Source organism: Pseudopipra pipra, chromosome 3, assembly GCF_036250125.1.
Source record: "Pseudopipra pipra isolate bDixPip1 chromosome 3, bDixPip1.hap1, whole genome shotgun sequence".
Taxonomy (NCBI): domain Eukaryota; kingdom Metazoa; phylum Chordata; class Aves; order Passeriformes; family Pipridae; genus Pseudopipra; species Pseudopipra pipra.
This window is the reverse complement of record NC_087551.1, coordinates 3,170,744-3,193,590: the sequence shown is the minus strand read 5'-3', so window position 1 is coordinate 3,193,590 and position 22,847 is coordinate 3,170,744. Positions and strand designations below refer to the sequence as shown.

The 22,847-nt window shown below is 47.0% G+C and overlaps 1 protein-coding gene across 8 annotated transcripts in view; it reads left to right on the top strand.

Moving 5' to 3' along the window:
* The window catches only part of BCL11A (BCL11 transcription factor A), a 72,923-nt gene extending 53,186 nt beyond the window's left edge, over positions 1-19,737 (top strand). For 2 of the 8 annotated variants that reach the window (XM_064647451.1, XM_064647450.1), the window contains exons 3-4: positions 9,620-9,762; positions 19,131-19,737. In XM_064647451.1, the coding sequence (XP_064503521.1) occupies positions 9,620-9,762; positions 19,131-19,232 (245 nt within the window). In that variant the 3' untranslated portion in view covers positions 19,233-19,737. Of the gene's footprint in view, positions 1-9,619; positions 15,425-19,130 lie in introns of those variants that run through there. The other 6 variants (XM_064647449.1, XM_064647446.1, XM_064647448.1 and 3 more) reach the window with 3 other exon arrangements.
* The last annotated feature ends 3,110 nt before the right edge of the window (positions 19,738-22,847 follow it).

Here is a 22,847-nt window from a genome sequence, read left to right as displayed (position 1 = left end):
GCAGCACACTTCATCTCTCCAAGAATACCCATTGGCAGAGCTGCTGCATCCTCCAGCAAGGTCCTGCAGCACTAATCAGGTCACCAAGCATTAGCAACTCTTCCCGGGAAAGCACCATCCTGGCGTTGATCTGGGAGTCTCTGTGTGTAAGAGATCCGTGTGTGTTCGATGTACAGTGCAGAGTATCCACAATGCACAGTCACCTGTGCTGTGGCTGCACAGCTGAGTGATGCCAGGATTGTGATACAAACCAGGAGAAACATCCCATCACTGACTGAGCTGTCCTGCTTAGAGCATCTCCTTCCTCTCCTTCGCAAGAAACTTTCTGAAGTGTGCCCTGCCTGTCCTTCAGGTGCTGCCAGCCAGAGAGAAAACAGTAGAAAAGGAAACAATTCATTGTGTAGGTGTACAAGTGAATGAAATGATTTGGAAGCTCTTTGTAGCTGTATAATTACAACACTGCATTTAAAGAGGGAATTATTGACGTGATTGTCCCCAGCAGCTACTGGGTAAATGCATAATTGCAGACTGTTGTAGCCAGGTACTGTTTGCTGGATAATCAGGATAGGCTGGGAAAGGGGTTTGATGTTCTTTTTGGGGTGATGCTTGGTCCTTGGAAGGTCACAGCTCAGGCAGACCTTCCAGAGGGGGACACACCTTGTGCCAGGTAGGTCCAGAGGAACTGATTTAGAAGGTGTCAATCCCAGGCCGCTCCTGTTTGAGTCCATTCCTTTACAATCCCTGTGCCTGCGCTGGGGAGAGGCAGGCAGGGAAGGCTTCGCATCGAAGAATCACAGAATGGTTTGGATTAAAGGGACCTAGACCAGGTTGCTCAGTGCCCATCCAGCCTGGGGCACTGAAGACTTCCAGAGATGGCATCTGGGATGTTGGTTACTTTGCTAAGGATGTTTTTAGAGCTATGAGGTGGTATCAGTGGGGAGTTCCTCCTACAGGGCTGACCACCATGTAGTTCATCCTTTAGGTCCCACACTGGTGTTGGTATTTAATGGAGCTGTTACTCATGTGGTGCTATGGCCTGCATTGCCTCTATTTATCCATCCCTGTAAGCATTAGTGTATAGGGTACATACGTGTACTTGGTTAGGTTGTCTTTGCTTGAGGGGTTTCTTTTAAAACTTCATTCAGAGCTGAATTTCAAGCCCAGTGTTGTTTTCCCATGACAGGTTTCTTCTGCTCCTCGCTAATCGAGACGCGACAGATTTCCACCCCCCTCAAGTTTTAAAAAAGCACAAAATCAGTCTCAGCCTCTCATACCTTACTTGCCAAGTTGGAGCTCGAAGCAGGTTTTCTTGGTGGCCAAATCGTAATCGCCTTGAAAATGGTGACAGACGTTGAGGTCAGGCCGGTGTTCCTGGCAGCGCTGGCGTGCTCCGGTGGGACCCCAGCACCCTGTTTCTCCCCATCATGGCTTTGGCAAACCATGTGTTTTGTTGCTTGTTGTTAAAGAAATATTTTTTTGGAAGGGGGAATTTAAGTGTATTGGGTTTGGTTCTTCTTAGAATGAGTAAATAGTCAGAATATGTGGAGGCTGCAACCAAAATGGTCGTCCATGAAATCTCCATTTCTTCTTCAGGGGAGGAACCGGTCTCCCTGATTCCATCCCTTCCCATCTGCTCTTTCCTCAGGCCCAAAAAAAATTCTGTTTTGTGGAAACTTGAGCGCTGCTGCAAAACCCAGTGAAAATGTGGCTTTGGGAGAAAATGGTGAATTCTTGCAATTCTTAACTCCAGTCTAAATCTTGGACTGGCAAGGCAATGCCAGCTGTGCTGTTGTTCTGCTGTTGCTGGGGCTTGGGATTCTTTTTGAAGTTTGGGTTCGTGGCATTAATGTTTTGTCCTGGTTCTTCCTTAAAAGATGGTTTTTAAAAGGAGGTATAATGGGAAAAAAATGGCATTACTGGTACTTGGTTTAGAAAGTATTTTCCCAGTTTTATTAATATGATTTCAGGAAGTTTGAATTTGCGGGCAAAAAATGATTTCAGGGATATCAATATTGATATATCAATTTCAGCACTGAATATCCATTTCAGAAATATCATTTATCAATAAGTCATAAGTAAGGAAAATCTAGTAAAGATGGCAAGTGGGATGTTGAGGGTTCTGTAAAGCAAAATTTCTTCTGGATTTTTTGACATTTTCACAACTAATCTGGTTCCCAAGACTCTCCACCAGGCCTGTGCATAAAGAAAGTGGACTCAGTTAGCAGAATCTTATTTTTTCAAAGACAGAACAGCAGTGGTACTTCTTGTTTTACAAGCAATACCGCATAACTTCCTTCAGAGTTTCGGGGATATTTTCCTTTTTCAGTGTTTCTGAATCTGGTTCATCTCATGATAAAGAAAAAAAGATTAGAGAGGAAGTACCTTCTTGTACATAAATGCAGCTACTGTTGTTACTTAATATTATTCTAATTATTATGACAACAGCAGTGACAATGCTGATGCTCACAGTGCCGTAACAGCTACTTAAAACCAGTTAATGATGGGCCAGGTTAATTACAATCCTTTTGCAATCTGGAGGATCAGGAGGGAGAATTAGTGCAAGAAGGAAAACAAAAAATGTTTGGACAGTTACGGTTTCCCATCTACACTGGTGCCACCACTACCAGGAAAAGGTGAGTCATGCCAGAGCAGCTCTTTCTTACCAAGGGAGAAGTTGGGCTGCTGCAGGCATGGAGTGGACCCACTTATCTCCCAGCCCTGAGACGCTTCCTGTGTCCCAACTGCTTCACTTCTCTAGTTTTCAGTTGAAAGGAATTTCAACAGTGTGGATTTCCAAAAGAGAGAGAGGGGGAAAAAAAAAAAAAAAGAGAGATATTTGACAAGCCAGATGGAGAAGAACTGAATCAAGTACAAGTGGTAACAATTAACTCGATTTTTTTTCTTCCCCCCTTTAAATACCATAACAACTCCAAATTCATCAGTCCAAAAAATCAAGCAGTCAGTTGACATTAAAGCTGAATAAAGAAGTTCCTGGGTTTGGCTCAGGCTGTTGCTCCCATAATTGTTTGGTGGCGAGCAGAAGAGAGGGAGGGGGATGCTTACTGCAGGTTGCAGGTGTTCGAGTCACTTTTGTCTTTGCATTTGATAGTGAAAGGTGTGTGTGTGCCCTGTAGGTGCAGGTAGCCTGGTAAAGACTCCTTGGCTTTGTTTACAGGTGTGGGTTTTAGGAATGTGAAGGAGAACACAGGAGCTAAACCACCAAGGCTTGTGGTGCTGGACTGTAGAGGGGATGCTGCTGAGAGCAAGGGCTGGACCATCCAGGCAGCAAAGGCCAAATCTTGGTCTGCTCGGAGCTTGCTCTGGCACGGGGATTTCTCTGAGGGAGTAAATCTGCAGCTGTGAATGAAATCTTTGTGAACACCATTGGCACGTCCGCAGTCGCTGCTTTCGCTGCCGGTTTGTTTGTGAAAACACTGGGAAAACTGGGGTGTCTCTGACACTGAGGGTTTGTGAGCAGCCCCTGAGATGCCCTGGGGTACAAGACATGTTGTATCAGTCACTCCTTACCCTGGTGGTCCTTCCCCAGCAGTGTCCTGCACCCTGAGCTGCCTGTCCCGGGCAGGGGCACCGAGAGGATGTTGCTGTGTGTGGTATTTCAGCGCTGCTCTTCTGTGAAGCCGCTGGTGTGTCCGGCGAGCAGCTTTCCTGGATCCAGCCCTGACTTTTGAGAAACGAAGGAAGCTCTTCCAAAGCACATTGGCACACGCATGCAGATTATTCCATTACTCACTTGGCAATGCCTGAACTTGCATGCCTAGCTCCAGAAATCTTTTTTTTTTAATTTTTTTTTTCCCCTCCCAGCAGTGGCATCTAGCTGACAGCTTCTCCTCCCAGCTGGTCTTCTCCCCAGCATCTTGTCTGGCTTTGCTGCTGGTGGCTCTGGACATGGCTTTGGGCCTTGCTCAGAGCCAGCTATAATGTGCCTGGAGGTGTTGGCTTGCTTCGATTCGGACTTTGAGCACGCCGGGTGTATCTGTGAGCACAGTCCAGAACCACCAGCTTTTCCTTAATATAAAAAAAGCCCCTTAATGGTGAAAGCAGCCATCTCTTCATATTTTACCGAGTAATTGTGCCAACTGCCCTTAAAGGCACTCAAATGCCAATATCCATCCCGCTCATTTGTTAACATTTTGCGGATCAGAAGCTAAATCTGTCACTTGTGTGTCACTGGTTAAGTCACTTCTTTTCAGGGCATGGCAGGCAAGAGCTGTTCTGCTGCATTTTTTTTAAGGCAGGAGCCAATAACTCGAGAAGCACTTAAAAAATCCGTGCTGTAGTGAAATGCTGTGCCTTGTCACTAGTCTTTTGCTGACTGGGATGTACAGAAGGAATAAATACGTAATGGTGGGTGAGGCTTCACTGGGTGAGACCAGTCAGGTGTCATCTTAACCCCAGGTTTGCATTTGGTACATGGTATCCTTGTGTAATTCTCCAGAAGGGGTAATTTCCCAAATAGGAAGAAAATGAGCAGTAAAATTGACTGGGAGGAAAAATGTACACGCAAAAAAGCGAATGGTAATTGGAAGCTATTTGTAAAGAGTTGATGAGCTGTCCAGGAAGGAGAGGACAACTTTGGCCCAAATCCAAAACCCACTTCACTCGCTTCAGTGGCGAGATGAGAACAGCAATTAGATATTAAAGAAATCAATATATGACAATTAAAAAAATGGAAAATGGATAACAATCAATCGCAGTGAGAAGCCATGACGGCTAGAGAGCTGGTCAGGGGAGCTGAAGATGCCAAGGAAAACTTGTGCCTGGCACCAGTGGGGAGAAGGGGAGAGAAGGCTCCTCGGGATTCTGGAGAAAAGAGAAGTGATAGATGGAAGAAACAGTAAAGTAGAAATTTTTGTTAAAAACTTCTGCTGTAGACCTGGAAAGGAGCCTTGCTGTGTTTCTGTGTCATGGGAGGGTGGTGACGTTTTTTCTAGCTCATTAGTAGCCAAGGAGGATTTTATACAAGGTACAGTGGAGAGAAATACTTTTAAACAAAAAGGCCCTGACAGCTTGCACCCAAGAAACTCTGAAGAGTTGACACGTGATGCTAGTTTTTCAAAAAGCTTATGGACTGGGAAAATGATGTCAAGAGCTGGTCAGGGTAACGTGGGAGAGTTGGCAACACTTTGCTTATCTCTTCTGGGCAAAATAATTGAAGAGCCAACATAAGATTCAATTGATAAAGAATTAAGGGATAGAAATATAATTCATACCACTCAACTTAGATTTATGGAATATAGATCTTGTTAAATAAAGCTGATTTCATTCTTGTAGGTGACAACTTTGGTTGATAAATGTAGATGAAATAGACTCTGCATGGTGTTGGACACGGCGCCTTGTGATATTGTGCATGGGAGGACTGAGCACTGGGTGGTACTGCTGGCACAGGCGATTCAGAGCTGGCCAATAGATTTGGGAATGTGGGGGCTTAGCTGGAGAGGTCAGCAGGGACCACAGTGGTGGTTAGTGCTTCATTGGTGATCTGGAAATTAATATGCAATTGTGGCTGATTCGCTTTGTGGGTGAAGCAGAGCTGGGTGGACGGGTGAAGAGCAAGAGGGGTGGGTTTATGGGGTGGCCTGGGCAGACTGTCAAGAGTGTGTTGAGAACACACTGGGTACAGCCTGCTGTGCTCCTTGGCTAGAAGAGCAGAATCGGGGCCATGCTCACACAGCTGGAGTACAGTACTCTAGAAGGCAGCAGCTCTGTGGGAGGCTTAGAGGAAAATCAGCTCTTTCCCAGCATGGTGCCAGTGTGAGAAGGGCTAGGCTGGTCCTTGAGTAGTGGAGGAGGATAAAGGGGGTGGAAAAATAACTAAATTTTGAAGTGTGGCTTGATTTTTGGTTGCACAAGTACCCTTGCTGTGCATGAGGGGGGCCCACTGTGCACCAAGAGCTTTTCAGTGTATCAACCACAAAAAAAAAAATCAAAAAAAGAACAGGTAGATGTTGGAGCCAGAGAAATTCAGGTGGATCCCAGTACTCGTCTGTAAGTGTGGTTAGCTGTGGGAACTGACAGTGGTGGCAAGCAGGGGGTGTTTTTCACGTCTTCTGAGCTGGTTTGAGTAGTTTTCACTGAGATTTCGTGCTTTGCCCTACAGATGGTTTGTGATGCTGAGGAGGTCATGCTTTACTGAAAGGCACCGTGTTGGTCACAGGGTGACAGAGGAAAGATAGAGAGTGAGGGCTGGTGGGCCCTTCCAGCCCTGAATTCCTCGATGTGAAGCAGCCAAGGATGTGAGCTCCAGCCCTGCTGCTGGTGGCCAAGGAGGGTGGTTCAGCAGTGACCAGCTTTGCATCTGGATATGGGGGATTCCTGGTAGCCTGGAAATCGGCTGAAGCCCTGATGGCATCACAATGGATAACACATCCATCACATTGTCCCGGTGGACGATGAAGCACCAGGAGCCCTGTGGGACATTCTCCAGCTCTGTCCTTGGCCCTGCTGTGACACCCCCCTTGCTTGCCTGCGGTCTTGCCCAGATGTGTTGGCTGGGAAGCCTTTGCGGACACAGGGGCTGGCCCATAGCTGGGAGACATCAGTGGATACACAGCCTTTGGGTCCTGCAATCCCATCTGACTCTTGAGGGGACCCAAATGCTGTACTAAAAAAAAAAAAAAAGTGGTGGTGGGATGGGAGGAAGGGAAGGCACATCCCTTCCAAAACCAGGGATCGCCGTGGCGATGTAAGGACCTGTCTCATCGCTGACGGGCAACGCGTGGATTAGTGCCATCATTCCTGCAGCTTGGCAAGGCTGCAGCAGACTGGAACGTATCTCTAGGTGGTGATATGGTCAGTCAATAGCCTTCATAATTAATCAGGCACTAATAGACAAATTAGAAATCACGTCTCTTCAAAGCAGGAGGTGGAGACAAATGGCCGGTGGATTTTAACTGTTTCGCTCCTTTATTTTATTGCCTGGTTTTAGGTTGGTCCCTTGAAAATGGTGCTTTGTTTAGGGGAGTTTTGTACATAAACATGATTTTAAATTTAAATTATTGTCTTAATTACCAAACACGGATGGTGAATTGAAAACTTGTTTTTCAGGCAAGCACATGAAGAATAATCTTACATTTTACACTCCACTAAATCAATGTAGCCCTAATTTTGCCACGCAGGAAATCAATTCCAGTCTTTATAACAGTCGAAGATGTTATGAACAAAGTAATTTCGCAAATTATGGCAAGTAACACATTTATTGATGACTGTAGTTTAGGAATTTAGAATTTGTGAGCGCTGTAATATAATAAGGCCGTACTGGCAGGAGCTGAGTGAAATACAGATTATACGGTGAAACTGTAATGCATCATTTGCTATTAGTGGACTGGTAATAATTACCAGTTTCAAAGCAGCTTTTTCCATGTAATCTTTAGTCTCAGTCGTAACAGCCCTTCTCATTGACATTATGATTACACGAGCTGCCCTTATGATCTGGAATATCTAGTTGATGGGAATACTAAAATGTGGTAGTGAAAGCTTGATGTTGTATCCTCATTATAAGATAAAATGCTGTTTTCTCTGACCTGATCTATAAGGTAGAGAGGCGAGGTAGCGTTACGTTGTTAGCTCCTACTGCGGTGTTAAAAACTTACACTTCATTACGGTGAAGCAAGATGAAATTTTCCTGTTTAAGATTTCGTTTTGGTTTGTTTTTTTTTTCCCTGAGCTCACAAATGAGCATAGGAATGTGAAAGTCCAATTGAATTTCCCTCTTAATTTCAGCAGATTTAAGTATTTATCTGAGCTCGCACGCCTGGCACATGCTAAACACCACAGTGCATTTTATTCCGGCTTCAGGATGAAACGTTAAATGTTATTCCAAGGGCTTTTAAAGTGATTAAAGTGTTAAATGCCTGCTGTAGACGATTGAGTCTCTTCCCTCGCCTGATTCAGCTTCTCAGGCCAAACGTAGAAAAGCGGCAGAGCCGGGAGGCAGGGAGGAAAGCTGGGATGGAGCAGTACAGCCAGCTCTGGATCTCATAGGATCCATGGGATGGTTTGGGTTGGAAGGGGTAGGATGTCTAGTTAAAGATATCTAAAGGTATCTGGTTCCATCTCGTACCCCCAGAGCATCACTCAGCTCACCTGAGGAAGAAAATGTGCACACGAAGCTTTTCTTCCCTTCCTCCCAAGTGAGATAGGAAACACGACAGGTGCAGATAAAGCGAGGAAATATGGACATTTTCTTTCCAAATCTGCCTGATTTGTTTTTTTAATTTTCCTCTTCTTCATATTAAGCAAATAGGAGAAACCTAATGGGGGCAACTCTCAGTGCAGCCTGTTTACCCTAAGAGCCTGTTTAGACTAAGGAGCAGATTCCTTTGAATGTGAGTCTTAGGTCAGTGCAGGAGTATGTGGTGAAGGCTGGTATCACCCTGAGCCCTGATGCCCATAGAGGGCTCCTGGTTTATTCCTCAGCAAACCTCAACACCGTGTTAGTTTTTTACAATATCCCTAAACAGCAGCTCTGTGAGAACTGCTGGACAAGGCTGGAAATGAATTTTTATCCTTCCCTTAGCTCCGGTTTCGGTTTACCAGCATTCAGCAAAGAGCATCCGTGTGGGGATGGAAGTGAATTATTTTCAAAATCCCAGTAATCAATAAAAGCACCCTCACCTTCACCATATCTCACACCACTCTTTCCTCGCGGGCGGCCCTCAAAAAGTTATTCATCCCCCTTTGTTTTGCCGTATATTAGAAGGGGCTGCTTTCTGCTGTCATTATTAGCCGGCTTTTTGTTTAGTTATTTATTAGTTGGTTGCTCTTTTATAATGTCCGTGTTATCTCCAAAAATAAATTATCATGAAATAGAGTTAGCTTGCTACTTGCCAAAGTGGCATTTACCATCCTCAGCTTCTTTTCAGCGCGAGAGAAATAATGCGGCTCCGTCAGGGCGCTCGGCCAGGCCTCCTGGCCACCCTCCAGCTCTTTCCCTGGCGGAGCTGCCGCTCCCGCTGCCTTCCCCTTTCCCTGTCCCATGCTCCCTTTTTTTTTTTTTTCTTCCCTTTTCTTTTTTTTTTTTTTTTTAATTTGCCCCAGAGTGGAATCTGTGCTAAGGAGCAGAAGTTGATGCCTAATTTTGTATACATTGTTAGTCTCAAAATAAGGAGGAGACTAATAATAACGTGTTGATGCCCAGCTTGCTGGCGGTTGTGATGCTTTGGGTTGCTGCTTTGAACTGATCAGTGTGAGTGCTTTTCAGAGGGGGATTTATTTATTTTATACTCACTTATCTATTTATTTACCCCCCACACTCCAAATACATGCAGCCTCTTGTGCTGAGTTGGAGCTGGCACTGATTGACTTTAGTGCCTCCTTTTTTTTTCACAGCTTGTTTTGTGCTGTGGTTACCTGCCACTGTTCAGTTTTGAACCGGGAGCTGGGGATGGTTGGGAGGAGGTGGATATGCTTTGGGTGGGTTTGGACCTTCGTGTTGTGCCCCTTGTTTCTTCCCGTCCCTGTACCCTGCACCTGAGCTGAGGTGTCCCTTCCCCAGCTCCCAACTGAGTGTCCCAGAGGAGAGGAGCTTAGGCGGGGAGTTGAGCTCTCGCCCGCCGGTGGACGGCCGGAGATTGACGCTGCTTGTTGTGTTATTTTGCAGGTAAAGACGAGCCCAGCAGCTACACGTGTACGACTTGTAAACAGCCTTTCAACAGCGCCTGGTTCCTCTTGCAGCACGCACAGAACACGCACGGCTTACGGATCTACCTAGAAAGCGAGCACGGCAGCCCCCTGACGCCACGGGTTGGTATCCCAACAGGACTAGGTGCAGAGTGCCCTTCCCAGCCACCTCTCCACGGGATTCACATTGCAGACAATAACCCTTTTAACCTGCTCAGAATACCCGGCTCGGTCTCGAGGGAGGCGTCGGGGCTGGGAGAAGGGCGTTTCCCACCCACGCCGCCCCTCTTTAGCCCTCCCCCGAGGCACCATTTGGATCCGCATCGCATTGAGCGCCTGGGTGCGGAAGAAATGGCTCTGGCCACCCATCACCCTAGTGCCTTTGACAGGGTGCTGCGACTGAACCCCATGGCGATGGAGCCCCCCGCTATGGATTTCTCCCGGAGGCTGCGGGAGCTGGCCGGCAACACCTCCAGCCCACCCTTGTCCCCGAGCCGGCCCAGCCCTATGCAAAGGTTGCTGCAGCCCTTCCAGCCCGGCAGCAAGCCCCCGTTCCTGGCCACGCCGCCCCTTCCTCCTCTGCAGTCCGCTCCTCCTCCCTCCCAGCCCCCCATGAAGTCCAAGTCCTGCGAGTTCTGCGGGAAGACCTTCAAGTTTCAGAGCAACCTGGTGGTCCACCGCCGGAGCCACACCGGGGAGAAGCCCTACAAGTGCAACCTCTGCGACCACGCCTGCACGCAGGCCAGCAAGCTGAAGCGCCACATGAAGACCCACATGCACAAGTCCTCCCCCATGACAGTGAAGTCGGACGATGGGCTCTCCACCGCCAGCTCCCCTGAGCCGGGCACCAGCGACCTGGTGGGCAGCGCCAGCAGCGCCCTCAAGTCCGTGGTGGCCAAGTTCAAGAGCGAGAACGACCCCAACATGATCCCTGAGAACGGGGATGAGGAAGAGGAGGAGGAGGAGGAGGAAGAGGAGGAGGAGGAGGAGGAAGAGGAGGAGGACTTGAACGAGAGCGACAGGCCGGACTATGGCTTCGGAATGAGCCTGGAGGCGGCCCGCCACCACGAGAACAGCTCGCGGGCCGGCGAGGAGGGCCGGTCGATGCCGGACGTCATGCAGGGCATGGTCTTGAGCTCCATGCAGCACTTCAGCGAGGCCTTCCACCAGGTCCTGGGGGAGAAACACAAGCGGGGCCACCTCCCCGAGCCTGAGGTGCACAGGGACACTTGCGACGAAGACTCGGTGGCCGGCGAGTCCGACCGCATCGACGAGGGTGCGGTCAACGGCCGGGGCTGCTCCCCGGGGGAGTCCGCCTCGGGAGGCCTGTCCAAAAAGCTGCTGCTGGGTAGCCCCAGCTCCCTGAGCCCCTTCTCCAAACGCATCAAGCTGGAGAAGGAGTTCGACCTGCCGGCCGCCGCCATGCCCAACACCGAGAACGTTTACTCCCAGTGGCTGGCGGGCTACGCCGCCTCCCGGCAGCTGAAGGACCCCTTCCTCAGCTTCGGCGACTCCCGACAATCGCCCTTCGCCTCCTCCTCCGAGCACTCCTCGGAGAACGGCAGCCTGCGCTTCTCCACGCCGCCGGGCGAGCTGGACGGAGGGATCTCAGGCCGCAGCGGCACGGGAAGCGGAGGGAGCACCCCCCATATTAGTGGCCCGGGCCCTGGCAGGCCCAGCTCAAAAGAGGGCAGACGCAGCGACACTTGTGAGTACTGTGGGAAGGTCTTCAAGAACTGTAGTAATCTCACCGTCCACAGACGGAGCCACACGGGCGAGAGGCCGTATAAGTGTGAGCTTTGCAACTACGCCTGCGCCCAGAGTAGCAAGCTCACCCGGCACATGAAAACACACGGGCAGGTGGGAAAGGACGTTTACAAATGCGAGATTTGTAAGATGCCTTTTAGCGTGTACAGTACCCTGGAGAAACACATGAAAAAATGGCACAGTGATCGAGTCTTGAATAACGAGATAAAAACTGAATAGAGGTATATTCGTACCCCCCCCTCCCCATCCACCCCCGTCCCTAACCCATCCCGCATCCCCGTAGAGGTTTTCTAGTCCCTTGTGATGGAAGTCATGGAAGCTAAGGATATTCGGAAAGTGCTTGTCACCAGCACACCCTGTTTATTTTCTTTTTGTTCTCACCGTTTGAATGCATGATCTGTATCGGGGCAATACTATTGCATTTTACGCAAACTTTGAGCCTTTCTCTTGTGCAATAATTTACATGTTGTGTATGTTGGGTTTTTTTTTTTCTTTATTTTGGGTTGTTTTTTTTATTTTATTTTGGTTGTTTTTTTTTTTTTTTTTTTTTTTTTTTAATTTTTGGATTAGACAGCATGTATGGTATGTTATGGCTGTTTTTTAAATTGTCCCTGATTAGTTGCTGAGCAAACACGTCGCTGTTTCCAATTCCGTTCGGGAAAAAAAAAAAAAAAAAGGAGAAAAAAAAAAAAGAGGAAAAATGAGGAGAGAGGAGGAGGAGGCAAAAAGAAAAAAAAAAAAAAAGGAAAAAAAAAAAGTGAAACAAAACCAAACCCGAGAGCAAACAAAACCGACCATGCTGCATACATCCTGTAATACATATCATGTACAGTTTTGTTTTTGTGACGTGCGAAGGAAAACACGCTTTGGGTGACCCTCTGCGGACAGGACCGATAGCACCGAAGAAGCGTTGCGTTAGCTTAGATTGCTGTCTTGAAACAATAAACCCCACCGATTGGAGAAAGAAAGTTCCCCTTAGGAACATTAAAAAAAAAAAAAAAAAAAAAAAAAGTTGAATTAAAAAAAAAAAAAAGGCCTTTAATTGGAAAGTAACCAGTCAGGAAGAGGTAGATTTCTGTTAGTTTGGTTTCAGACACACACACACACACACGCTAATAATAATAATAATAAATAATCTGAGTGCCTTGGATCTGTCGCGGCCGATGCCGATGGCTCCTTTCTGCTCGTCCTCCACGCGCAGCTCGTCGCCACGTCGGTCGCGGTGTCGAGCCTCTCCCCGCCGGGCGCCCGAGTCCGCCTCGCGCCCCCTCACCACGCCGGCTCCCTAGGAACGAAGAGGAAAGAGAAAAAAACTAAAGAAGAGAAAGAAATGACCCGCTCAGTCCTAGTTAATCATCATTCTCCTCTGCCTCTTTATTATTTTATTACTAGTGTTATTACTATTATTATTTTTAAAGCAAACTGATCATACCAGTCTAAAGACCCACTTGGCTCCTGGAGAGAGCTTAAAACGAGATGTAGAATCTTCCCCCCCCCCCCGCCTTCCCCAAACTTTTATTCCCCCTCCCCATCGATGATTAAATAGAATGTGAAACGCGCAGAGGCCCTTGAACACCATTAAACACACAATAAAGGAAATCCGTTTTATGAAGATATTTACTTTTAATAATATCTTTTATTGATTCTGGCACCAAAACAAATAAATCCGGAGCCACTTGGTTGTCAAGCTGACAATCAAATTATAAACTTTAAGACCTCCTGTATACCGTATAAAAAAAAAATAAAATAAAGACTGGCAATAATATTTTACCGAGTGTAACAGATAGGGGAGCAAAAAAATAAATAAATTGTGATTTATTAGCACAATGTGGTACTGTTTGCCATTTAAAACTAGAACAGGTGTATAAGCTAATATCGACACAGTGATGATTAACTATGAGCTATTAAGACTTGCCTTTAATGTGACGCTTGGAAGAAGTAACAGAAAATTTAAAAAAAAAAAAAAAAAGAGGAAAAAAAGCGAAAGAGTAGCAGGATCTGTCTGTGCTCCCTAAAAGTTGTCCTTCATTTTTTTTTTTTTCCCATCCTCTGTGTGCTATTTGTGTTGACGTGGAAGAGGATTCCTTGTTTTATTCTTAAGCTAGCGCCCGCCCCGGTTGGTGTTCAAATAGCACTTGACTCTGCCTGTGATGTCTGTATCTTTTCTTTAATCGAAGGTACAGAGGTTGAGTATAAAATAAGACTGCTCAGATAGGACAATTAAGTGCACTGTACAATTTTCCCAGTTTACAGGTCTATACTTTAAGGGAAAAGTTGCAAGAATACTGAGGAGAAAAAAAAAACAAAAAAAATTAAAAAAAAAAAAAAATCGGGCATGATCTCATTGATGAGCATAAAAAAAAAAGAAACAAAACCACAAAACCCCACAAACTTTGCCAGCCATTTACTTGACTAATGAGCTTATCTTCTCGGACGCGACATTACAGCGCTGTGAATGGAAACAGACTCTACACTCACATAAAATGAATGATTGCTTTCGCTCCTACAGTGCAAGGAAAATTTTTGTTTGTTTGTTTTGGTTTTTTTTTTTTTTGTACGAAAAAAAAGGAGGAAAAAAAAAAACCGCCACAAAAACTTTTTTTAAATATAAATGTTAAAAAAAAATTTTTTTAAGGAAAAAAAATTTAAAAAAAAAAAAACAAACCACAACACTTCATTATGTTTAGGGGGAAACTGTATTTTAGGGTTCATCGTCTTGGTGGTGTACAAGACTTGTTATTCATTTTAAAATGGTAGTGGAAATTCTATGCCTTGGATATACACAGCTCTTCAGGTTGTATAAAAACATGCATTGGGGAAAGGTTTAAGATTATATAGTACTTAAATATAGGAAAATGCACACTCATGTTGATTCCTATGCTAAAACACATTTATGGTCTCTTTTTTCTGTATTTCTAGAATGGTATTTGAATTAAATGTTCATCTAGTGTAGGCACTATAGTATTTATATTGAAGCTTGTATTTTTAACTGTTGCTTGTTCTCTCAAAAGGTATCGATGTACCTTTTTTGGTAGTGGAAAAAAAAAAAAAAAACCACAGGCTGCCACAGTATATTTTTTTAATTTGGCAGGATAATATAGTGCAAATTATTTGTATGTTTCAAAAAAAAGAAAAAAAAAAAAAAAGACAAAAAGACAAAAAAAAGTGTGACATTGTACAGATCCGAGGCCATATAATGGCTCTCTGGGGGAAACCTGTTCCGATGTCACGCTGCTGGCCGTCACAGAGGGGTGTACATATCTTTTTTCGTTCTTTTTTCCTGCTGCCATACTGTATGCAGTACTGCAAGCTAATAACGTTGGTTTGTTATGTAGTGTGCTTTATGTCCCTTTCCTTCTATCACCCGACATTCCAGCATCTTAAAAAACTTCATATGCAGTAAAAGAAAAGAAAAGAAAGAAAAGAAAAGAAAGGAGGAAAAAAAAAAAAAAGCTAAAAAAAAAAAAGGAAAAAAAAAAGAAAAGAAAAAAAACCGTTTTGCAGTTTTTTTCATTGCCAAAAACTAAATGGTGCTTTATATTTAGATTGGAAAGAATTTCATATGCAAAGCATATTAAAGAGAAAGCCCGCTTGAGTCAATACTTTTTTGTAAATGGCAATGCAGAATATTTTGTTATTGGCCTTTTCTATTCCTGTAATGAAAGCTGTTTGTCGTAACTTGAAATTTTATCTTTTACTATGGGAGTCACTATTTATTATTGCTTATGTGCTCTGTTCAAAACAGAGGCACTTAATTTGATCTTTTATTTTTCTTTGGGGTTTTTTTTTTTGGGGGGGGGGATTTTTTTTTAATTTTTTTTATTACTTTTTTTTTTTTTTATTATTTGGATGACCAAAGGTCATTACAACCTGGCTTTTTATTGTATTTGTTTCTGGTCTTTGTTAAGTTCTATTGGAAAAACCACTGTCTGTGTTTTTTTGGCAGTTGTCTGCATTATCCTGTTCATACACCCATTTTGTCCCTTTATTGAAAAAATAAAAAAAAAACCTTAAAGTACACAGTGTCAGCTTCTGGTGTCCTCATTTGACACACGCTGGAGGTGGCTTCCAGCAGCAGGATGTAGGAGAAGGTCCCGCTCAGGGGCGTTCTGGGGGACGTGCTCCTATCCCCGAGGAGCGCCCGCCACCCAGCCAGGCCTTAAATAAGCCGCCTCTGCCCAGGAAGAGGATTTTTGGGCTAAGGAGTTTGCTTTCCGGCCAGTGGAAAGCATTTGCAGTCTGGACCCGTAGTTTTGGGATTTTTTTTTTCCCCTCTAGTTCAGGACTGAGCTGTGACCCCCTCAGCTGCGGCATCCCTGGCCTTCACTCGGTCTGCAGCAGGGACTTCCCTCCCTGTTTGGCAGTGCTTTGGCAGAAGAGGTGAGCAAACAAAAAGCTCTGCAGCCCTCCCAGAGGCTCCCCAGTCCCCGGCTGCTTTTGGGGACCTGGGGTGAAATCAGCCGCGTGGGCAGGAGCTGATTTCTCTCGGGGGGCTGAGACCTTACGCCGCGGCTCCGGGATTGCACTGACCCCAGCCCAGCACCGCTCCTGGCTGGAGCTGGGAGCTGCCCCCTCTTGTCCCCTGGGCTTTTATTTTTTTGGTGGGAATCGCAGGTTTCTGTGCATTGTCTCTAAAACCCGGAGTTCAGGTCCCCCCTGTTCCCCCTTAGGGGTCTGTATATGTTGTCAGTTTGACAAATACTGCATGTTGCAGCATCTCTTTACTTTATTAAAGCACGTACCGCTGTGATATTGTCTCTTGCTGTTCCTAGTGTAATGGATTTAATAGTTTTTTTTTTTCTTTTCCTTTTTTTGATTTTTGTAAAACCTTCCAGTTGTTCTGTTGTCTTCTTGTGATGGCATCGTTTGTTGCCTGTATTTTGCCCGGCACCTTCTGAAGGGGAAACTTTGGGATTTAAAAAAAGACAGAAATAGGTATCTAAAGAAAAAGGCCTGCTCCTTTAATAAGAGAGATTAAAAAAAAAAAAATAAAGCTCCATTTTAATCCTGGGACAGAAGGAGTGAAGGTTGTGTTGTCCGGGGTAGCGGGATGAGCTTGCAGTGGGGCTGGAAAAGCTCTGGCAGTGCCCTTGAACTGCACTCCCCCTTTGGGAGCTGGAGCTGTGTGGATGCAGGCACTGCCAGAGGGATCCCTAGCACAGTGTAGGGGAGGCAGAGCCTGCCACCAGCGTGGTGAGCTCGAGGTGTCAGGATGGACACTGGTTGTTCCCAGGAGGGCTGGTGTATGCAGGGATGCGCTTTGCAGCTGCCTTGCTGACACGACTCTTGATCCCGTGCCGTGGAGTATCTGTACAGAGTCCAGTCTCTCCCTCTCTCATTATTTTTATTGCTGGTTCAGACCATGATCAAGATGTTGTCTAGAGGACTCTGGTTAGCTGGTGTGCCCGGGGTTGAGTGTAGCCTGGCTGTCTTTTGGAGTGGGTGCTGTTCCCTGTGTCTATCCTATGGTGGTGGTTGTTCTACTCCCTTTCTCTGTACTATATTTTACATATGGAATAATCAGCTGTACAAGCATATAGACAGGCATCCACATGGAGATCCGTGTACAGACAGCACTAGGTAGATCTGGGCTCCGTGCGCTGCTACAAGACTAACCAGGGGAAAGTGTACAATTGATTTATTTATTAAATTGCACAGCAGTGCATTTGATTTACACGTTTCCAAAAGCTGAATTTTACAGGTTTCTGAGAGCTAAACGAGCCCTGTGGGTGCTGTGTCGCCCTGTGGCCACACACACGGGGCTGGGGTGGTGGTTTGGAGGAAGGAGCTTTGGGAGAAGCAGCTCCTGCTCCTGTAGGAGAAGTTGTCTGAACACCGGCTGGCAGGAGTGTAGCTTGCAAACAACAACGTGCTGTCACCTCCACGCCAAAGCAGAATTTGGGAAAAACATAGTGTTTTTCTGCCAGTGGCAATGAGTTAATGGCATGATAAACCCACTGGAGTTTGCTGGGTTGGGGTGTGGATGTCCAAGGCCCCACCACGTGCTCTCGAGATGCTTTGGCATCCTGCGCTCGCGTGACCTGCGCTCCCCAGAGACTTCCCTGTTTTTCTCTGTGCAGAAAGATGATGTCTCTAGAAATAAGAGTGATATTTGGGTAACAGTGTCTCTATTGTTAAAATCTCAACCCCATTAACTTTCAAGGAGGAACATGGTTTTGTGGCAGAGACCCCTTCGCCGTTAGTGTTTAATCTCCTCCAAATTGAATGATTAATGTAATGAAGGCGCTGAAACAGTATCCAGAATTTTAGAGTACAGATGTTTCATATTTATTGTGTTTCCAAGGGCTGAGATAATACAGGAATAAGTGATACCATGTCTTTGCTTGACATTCAGGAGGTTTTGGCATATCTGATGAGAGACAGTTTTGGGGTTTATCTGAAGTGCAGAGTTTGTACTAAAAAAGAAAAGAGATACCAGCTGCTCTTTTAGCTCCCTCCTTCTCTTTTTTCCTCCAATAAAGGTTGAAACCCATTTTTGGTGGGTGCATGGGCAAACTGTAGTATTGACTAGGAGAGTGATACTGCCCAGAGGGCTCTTTGCCAGAGCTGCTGAAAAGATGCTGCTCCCCGAGCCCAGATGCTCAGCTGCTGGTTTCAAAGGAGCCACAGGGATCCAGGAGGGGCAGGAGGCATGAGGGAATCCCAAGCTCCGTGCCCCTTGGAGGGATGTGAGGTTTGCAGTGGTGTTGTGCTTGTGGCTGGGGTGGCTGTGGCACTCTTGGCTGCCTTGGAATTCTCAGCCAGCTTTCATGTCAGCCTGGAAACCTGTTGGGCTCAGGCATCAGCAGCAACAAGCCCTCCTGGGGGGGAAATCGGGCACGTGCTCTTTACTTCAGAGGAGACACTCCAGTTTACACCTGGTGAAGATGTGGCCTAGGAAGGAGCTGCTTGTTTAGTCCTGAGGGCAGCTCGCTTCAACCGCTCTTTTAAGTATTAATGAAGCAATTTCCATAGAAACCAGCTCCCTGGTGGGGCTGTGGAGGTGGATTTTGGGGGGTGTGCTGAAGATGCACCGGCCTCACCACCACCACCACCACCACCTGTGGTCTTAGTCTGCTGCGTGGGGCAACGTGGTGCTTGGTGACGGGCCTCGAGCAGTGGCTCGCAGCCGCTCTTGTGCTCTGTCCGAGTGGAGCTGGGAATCACTGCTGTCCTGGTGACACATCCCGTGCTGCTGGAGTTGGGGGCTTTGCTGGGGCTTTGCAGCTTGAGCTTTGCTGTTGCAGGGTGCGCTTCCAGGCCGCGCGACGTCCAGCATGTAATGAGTTGGGAAAAGTCCTCCGTGAACCACCTGCCGTGTGCCGTTATTAACAGTACCAGCTCTAGCAGGGTCTTCAGCACCTGGATGCCCTGTGGGTGCTGGGGGAAGTCCCTGAGGTTTTGGGAAAGAATAGGAGGTTTCGAGACAGTCTGTTTGGTCCTTGCCCAGGTGTCTCAGTAAAGCCCAGAGGTTTTTTTTCCCTCCTAAGTGATCCCTGTGGTTCCTGCATGGTGCCGAGGATGCCGGATGCGAGAGTGTGGCCTGAGAGGAGGAAGGGCTCCATCCTGCCGTATCCCTGTGTGACAGTTGGGTGTCCTAGTTGTTAAAGCCAAAAAAGAGACCCAAAAAAAAAAAGAAAAAAAAAAGAAGTAGGATAAGAGAATGACTCACACCGTGGGCCGTGTCACACCTGTTCTCTCCTCTGTCCCCATGCTCTCTGTAGGTTCGGCGTACCCCCCCAGCTGGCGCAGCGCCCAGGGAGCCCCGGATGTCTGGCAGTTTTCGGATGGAAGTTCAAGAGCACTTAAATTCTGAAAGGAGGTGAAGCTGGGGCGAGCGGCCGGCGGCGTCTCGGCGTCCGGAGGTGGCCTCTGTCCTGCTGGCTCGCCGCATCCCCGGGAGAGCCTGAGGAGTCACCCGCCGAAGGCAGCGCTCCCCGGGCTCCTCCTTGCCTGCAAGACTATCGTATTTATATTTTGTAATAGAGTACAACACTTCTTTGGGGTTGTTTTTTTTGTTTCCTTTTTTTTTGTTTGTTTCGTTCATTTGTTTCTTTTTTTTATTTTATTTTCTAAAAACAAAAACAAACAAATGGAAAAACAAAAAGCAAACCCACCCACCAAGGTCAAGGGCTTACTGATGGCTTCAACCAGCTCCCTTCCCCGTGGAAAAGACTGTCTTGCTCTCATGGACAACCTGGCCTGTTGGTTATCCCCGCGATGTGCCATTTCTCGGGAGGCGCATCTGATGTGATGAATTAAAAATAAAACAAAACACAGTGTAGGTCTGTGGGTGGGTGGGAAATTGCCATAATAAATGTTGGAGCTTTAGGTTTTGTTTGCTCTGTCTTTAATTTTTAATGCTAACAAGGGCCAGGCGGTTGGTATGACTTTGTACTCCCGTATCGGCTGCAGAGAACCAAGTGCTGAGTTTACACCAGGGCTGGTGTTGCCGCGAGGGGCTGCCCGGCCCCAGGGGACAGACCTGTCCCACGTAACTAGACCAGGAGTTGGGCTTATGGCAGTGGTACCTGAGCACTGGTGAACCCCCACTGGTGTTTGGTGATGCTGATGGGGGGGTCCTCCCAGCTCCCTCCTCCATCACCCACCTCCTCCTGATGAATGCCAGCTGTCATGTTACATTTCTGCTGTCAAACCACGTACTTTTGGGGCTGGTGGGGTCCGTAATGCCCGTCAGTGTCCGTGCAAGGAGAAGGCAGATTTGGGGAGGAGCAATAGTCTTGCTGTGGATATGCTGTCAGTGCCAGGGGATGCAGAGCCCTGCCCTGAGCTGAGGGACCTGCTGTCAGGTTGGTGTCCTGGTGTCTCCCATGGAGCGCTCCAGACTTTGCACAAGAGGCACGAGCTTTCCTGCTTGCCAGTGATGCTCATCCCTTGCTTGGAGCTGCTGGCTGGGGGCCCCGGCGCTTTGCTGAGCAGGGGGTGGGCTAAGTGTGAGCTCGTGCGCTGTCTGTGATGGGATTTACAGGCTGTAGCTGCTCATGTCTGTGCCGGCGAGTGGGAATGGACCTTATTTGGTGAAAGAAACCAGCTGGGTAGCAAGTGGAGTGGCTGCCTGGCCGTGTCAGGCTGCCAGGACACCCACTGCCAGGATCAGCGGGACGGAGCCGAGTTGTGGGGCAGGGGCCAGTGGATTTATTTGCTTCGTGGATGAACTGCGATCTCACTTCTGTTTAATTCGACTCCTTTCTTAAAATCTGGGCGAGACCCTCCCTTGTGGTGACTCTCTCCTGGTGAAATGCCCATAGGGAAAAACGATGTTGCCTTTTCCATGGGTGCTGGTTGCTCTTTTGTTGTTTTTTTTTAAAGCCTTGGGCTCTAGTTCTCATGGTGGTCTGGGCACAGCACAAGCACAGACACTTTGGTACCTTAAAATTTGGCAAGGGGGCGGGGTGGGAGGAAGGAGCACCTCCCAGGGGTGCCACACTGGGAGCCTGGAGGACTTGGTGCACAGGGACCCAAAGGGAGCTATTGCTGCTTCTTTTTAAGGTGGTTTGGTCTTTGAGGTCAAGGTACCCAAAAGTCTAACGCCCACCCTCAGCTTTTTTTCTATCATTAGAAGATGTTCTTCCTATCCCAGCCTGTGCTACCACCTCTGTGTCTGCTCATGAGGGGTTTTTGAGCCTTGGAAGGGTGAATCCTGCTGGATTAAGCATCCTATTGATTGTGAGTGCACGATTGGTGGGGATTTAGCAGCTCCATTAGCTACTGGCACCCCCACTCCTGCCCTGGGGTGTCTGCGCCAGGCAGCTGTGTCAGATCAGGGCTAATTGAGTTATTAACTGCCAAGGGGGTTGCTCTGCTCTCTCCTCCAGGCTGCAAATCAGGACTCACCTGGTTCATATCTACATCAGGCCTGTCCCAGGCCAGAGGGGAAGCTGCTTTATAAGAGGTTTGAGTGAGCTGGCTGCTTCTGGAGGTGTCTGATCCTTACTTTTTCTGGGTGCAGACCAAGCTCAGTTCATGGATGCCTTCTGGAGTAACTGGTCATCCTTGTGCTGCTCTGCCTGGTGGAACAAGTGTGATGGGCTCTGCTTTCTCTGGCTTGGCTGGTCTCTCCTTCAGCAGCCAGCATGAGGCAGGGGTTTCTCCCAGGAAAAGCAGGAAATAACAAAGAGGTGACGGCTGAATATGCTCTGCCAAGCACAGAAGTGATACCTGTCTTCTTCTGAAGTGCTGAAGGTAAAACGAAATAGTCCTTAAAATGTCTATTTTTTAATATAGATGTTAAACTCTCTCCCAGCTCTTAGGACTTTAAAACATCTTCAGAATTCATGTTGCCTTAAAGTTACAAACAGGTGTAATGTCTGTGCTGAGAACCTCTTGTAAGTGATGGGATACCTGGGAATCACCCAGCTTAGAAACTGGGTGATTCAAAGCAAAGCTTTGAGGCTTTGGGTTTAAAAAGACTTGGAGGTGATTTGACTGTGCTGTGTTTGATTTCTAAGCACACTTCCTGACACTAAAATGCAGCAGAGGTCAAGTATTTTGTGAAGTTTAACTTAAATTTTGCTTTCAAAATAATATGTTTTGGATTTGCGATGCATTTGGGTTGTGGACTTTTAAGAGATGAGAGACCCTTTCTCCAGAAGGGATCTGAAAACAGATCTAAATCCTTTGAATGAGTTTTCAAGCCACACAACTCCCTGTGTTTTGTTTCAACCCCAGCTTTGTGTTGGGTCCCACTAAGTGACTGTGGGGCCAGCAGCAGCCTCGGGCTGGGGACCCTCGTGGTGTTGGTGGGTGGCAGTGTGACGCTGGACTCTGGGGGAAGGTGGAGAGAAGCTCCATCCTCCTTGGGCTGCTGGAGGTTATTTTACCAACTGTGCTCTTTGCTCTGTACTTTAGTTTTTCATCTCATTTCTTGTGTTGCTGCGTGTCTTTGAGCTCTCTGGGTGCTGGTGAGACCCAGGGATGAGCCTTTACCTGTGGATTTCTGGTGGTGAGGCAGAGGACCTACTAAACATCACTGCTGTTCCAGGGCTCCCTGCTCTGCTGTGGTATTTCACCTGATTCCACTATAAAATCTTATTGGGGATTGAGCTGAACACCCCCCAATCCCCCCAAAAATGAGTGGTGCTTCATTTGCTTCTTTTTTTTCCCACTCTCTGCTTCTCCTCCCACCCAGTTTTCCCATTTCAGGCGTGATTAGGCATTATCATTCAGCTGTATGTTGTACCTGCTTCAAGTCAATTAAATGTTGTTGCCCCTTCATCCTAATCCTCTCCCCCCAAAAATCACCCTCTTAACATTCATCTTTAGAGGGGGCCAAGTAATCAACTATTCCCAAGGAAAGATGGAGTTGTGGAAAGGGGAGAACAACAATAAAAAAAAAAACAACCCAAACCCCAAATATGGCTCTTAATCTCCCTGGATAGAGTTACACATCTGGTAGAGGCTCGTTCGTTGTTGCCATTACT